The sequence below is a fragment of the Triticum aestivum genome, unplaced genomic scaffold (assembly GCF_018294505.1).
Source record: "Triticum aestivum cultivar Chinese Spring unplaced genomic scaffold, IWGSC CS RefSeq v2.1 scaffold17423, whole genome shotgun sequence".
Taxonomy (NCBI): domain Eukaryota; kingdom Viridiplantae; phylum Streptophyta; class Magnoliopsida; order Poales; family Poaceae; genus Triticum; species Triticum aestivum.
Window position 1 is genome coordinate 575 of NW_025244792.1, and position 2,142 is coordinate 2,716.

A 2,142-nucleotide genomic window follows, 5' to 3' on the forward strand; every position below is an offset into this window, starting at 1 on the left:
AGAGGCCGCGTCACCCAGGCGTGGCATGGCGCCGTGGTTGGCCGGGAGCGGCGGGGGGCCTGGCGGGAGGACGACGGCCAGATTGGTGGGCGCAGAAGCTGGAAGCGGGGGGACGACGGGCGCAGGGGCCGACAGAGGGGAGCGGACAGAGGGATTATGACGAAGAGGCTGCCGCTGAAGCCGGAGCGAGCACCCCCAAGCAAAGTGGCCCTGCCGGTCGCAGTAATTGCAGCGCACCGGGTCTCTGCACTCCCAGGCGAAGTGGCCGGTGCCCCGGCAGTTGAAGCAGAGCAAATCACCCCTTCTCTTGAATGCACGCGGCGGAGGTCGCTGGCGATTGAATGCATCTTGCGACCGAAGCGTTGGGCGCCTTGAATGCAGGGGAGGGATGGCCGGTGAGGAGCGCCACCAAAACGGAGGCCTGACCACCTGCCAGCCCGCGGCCAGGAGACCCGGTGGAGAGGGGGCGCGCCGCCCAACATCAGCACGGGTCGGCGAGAGACTTGAAGGCACCCAACCCGGATTCGCGGGCGGAGTGAATGCCTCAACCACCGCGCGGCGGGAGGCCGCCAGCTGGGCCGCACCCCGCGCCGCATCAGCGGCCTGGCACCAGAACGCAGGCGGCGTCTCAGGCACGAAGGACACGGAGGCGGCAGGCGCGGCTGGCCGAGCAGGCAAACCCAGATCTGGACCGGATCCAGCCCAACCCAGGCGCGGCGGGGGCGAATCGAACCCCGGTGGCAACAGCAGCGAGCCACCAGCGGACGGAGAAGCGGGGGGCAGCAGGCGAAGGACGGCGGTGGCGGTGGCTGCGGGTGCCGGAGCGGCGAGTCGCAGGAGCGTGGGTGCCATATCCTCACCCTAGCGGCGACTTCCTGGCTCTTTCTTTGGATCTGTGTTGAAGAGAGATTCTAAATGTTACTAGGAATGTTAATTACATGCCAGTACTACTAGCCATGTACCATCGTACCACAAGCCAAGAAAGCGCATACACTCGGAGAGACAGAACTATACACGAGTTTCTTTTTTGCGAAAATGATTTAGATCTATTATTATCAAACTTCACCGCAAATTACAAAGCACATGAACGTAATAAAAATTACTTCAAGGTCCTAAAACCGCATATATTACCAACTGGACAGAACTACTCCCACCGCCCCATGACGTAAGACGTATTTTGACACTAGTATAGTGTCAAAAAAGTTCTTACATTATGGGACGGAACTAGCAGTGTATATGCAACTGAAAGGGAAAATTAACACTGGCAATGAACACGCACGCAGGACGCAGCATCCCGTCGATCATCAGGACATGTTGGGTTCAGTCGACGCATGAGCTGAGGCCCAGGCATCCCATCCACATGCTCCCCGTCTGCACAAAACCGCATTCAAACAAAGAGCAGTCAGCTCCAGCTATTCACGACAAAAATAAAAGAAACATTCTTTCTTTCTTGGTGGACCGTGCGATACCTTCCTCGGCCCCCGGTGGGGGGCGAGCTCCGGCGGTGGCACCTGGTACAGGTCCCCGTCGACTGGCCGCACCACCCGCCTGGAGTCGCCGCCTTTGGCCGTCGAGCGCTCCCGGGACACGTCGCCCTCGGGCCGCCTCCTCGCCTGCTTCTTGGGCGTGGGTTTGCCCGGGGGCGGCGAGTACCTGAACCACACGTCGCTGCAGGCCTCCGGCTCCGGCGTGGCGTAGCACGCGGTCGCCGCCGCCGCATGCGGCTCGTCGTGGTGGTAGTTGTAGTTCCACTCCCCGAACGCCGGCACGCGACGCCTCCTCGCCTTCTGCAAGCAAGACCAAACGATAATGAGGACTCCAATTCTGGGTGAAGTTGCTGGCAAGGAGGCTTTCCCTAGCTCACAGCACACTTACCGCCATCTGGTTCAGCACGGAGACCAAATGAGCCGCCAAGAAGAAGAAGACGAACAAGAAGAAGGGAAGCTGGGGCCGGTGAGTGAGTGGGGCTACGAGGCTGAAGAGAATGGAATGGAACCTCCTCCAATGGCTGGCTGGCTGGATGTGCGTGCATTTATAGCGAGTATTGGTGTGGCGTCGAAGCGAGGAATGGGGCTCGGGACCGGCAACGTTTGGCAAGAGAGGAGAGGAGGACGGGCGGTATGGAAGGCCGACCCTTTTCAG

At 60.7% G+C, this 2,142-nt stretch overlaps 1 protein-coding gene across 1 annotated transcript; it reads right to left on the reverse strand.

Annotated features, from left to right (window-relative positions):
* Window positions 1-1,023: 1,023 nt before the first annotated feature.
* LOC123177053 (uncharacterized) lies at window positions 1,024-2,088 on the reverse strand. Its single transcript, XM_044591011.1, has 3 exons — window positions 1,876-2,088; window positions 1,470-1,787; window positions 1,024-1,371 (listed from the first exon to the last, which is right to left on the reverse strand). Exons 1-3 carry the CDS (start codon window positions 1,879-1,881, stop codon window positions 1,321-1,323), a joined length of 375 nt encoding a protein of 124 aa, XP_044446946.1. The 5' UTR covers window positions 1,882-2,088; the 3' UTR covers window positions 1,024-1,320.
* Window positions 2,089-2,142: the final 54 nt, after the last annotated feature.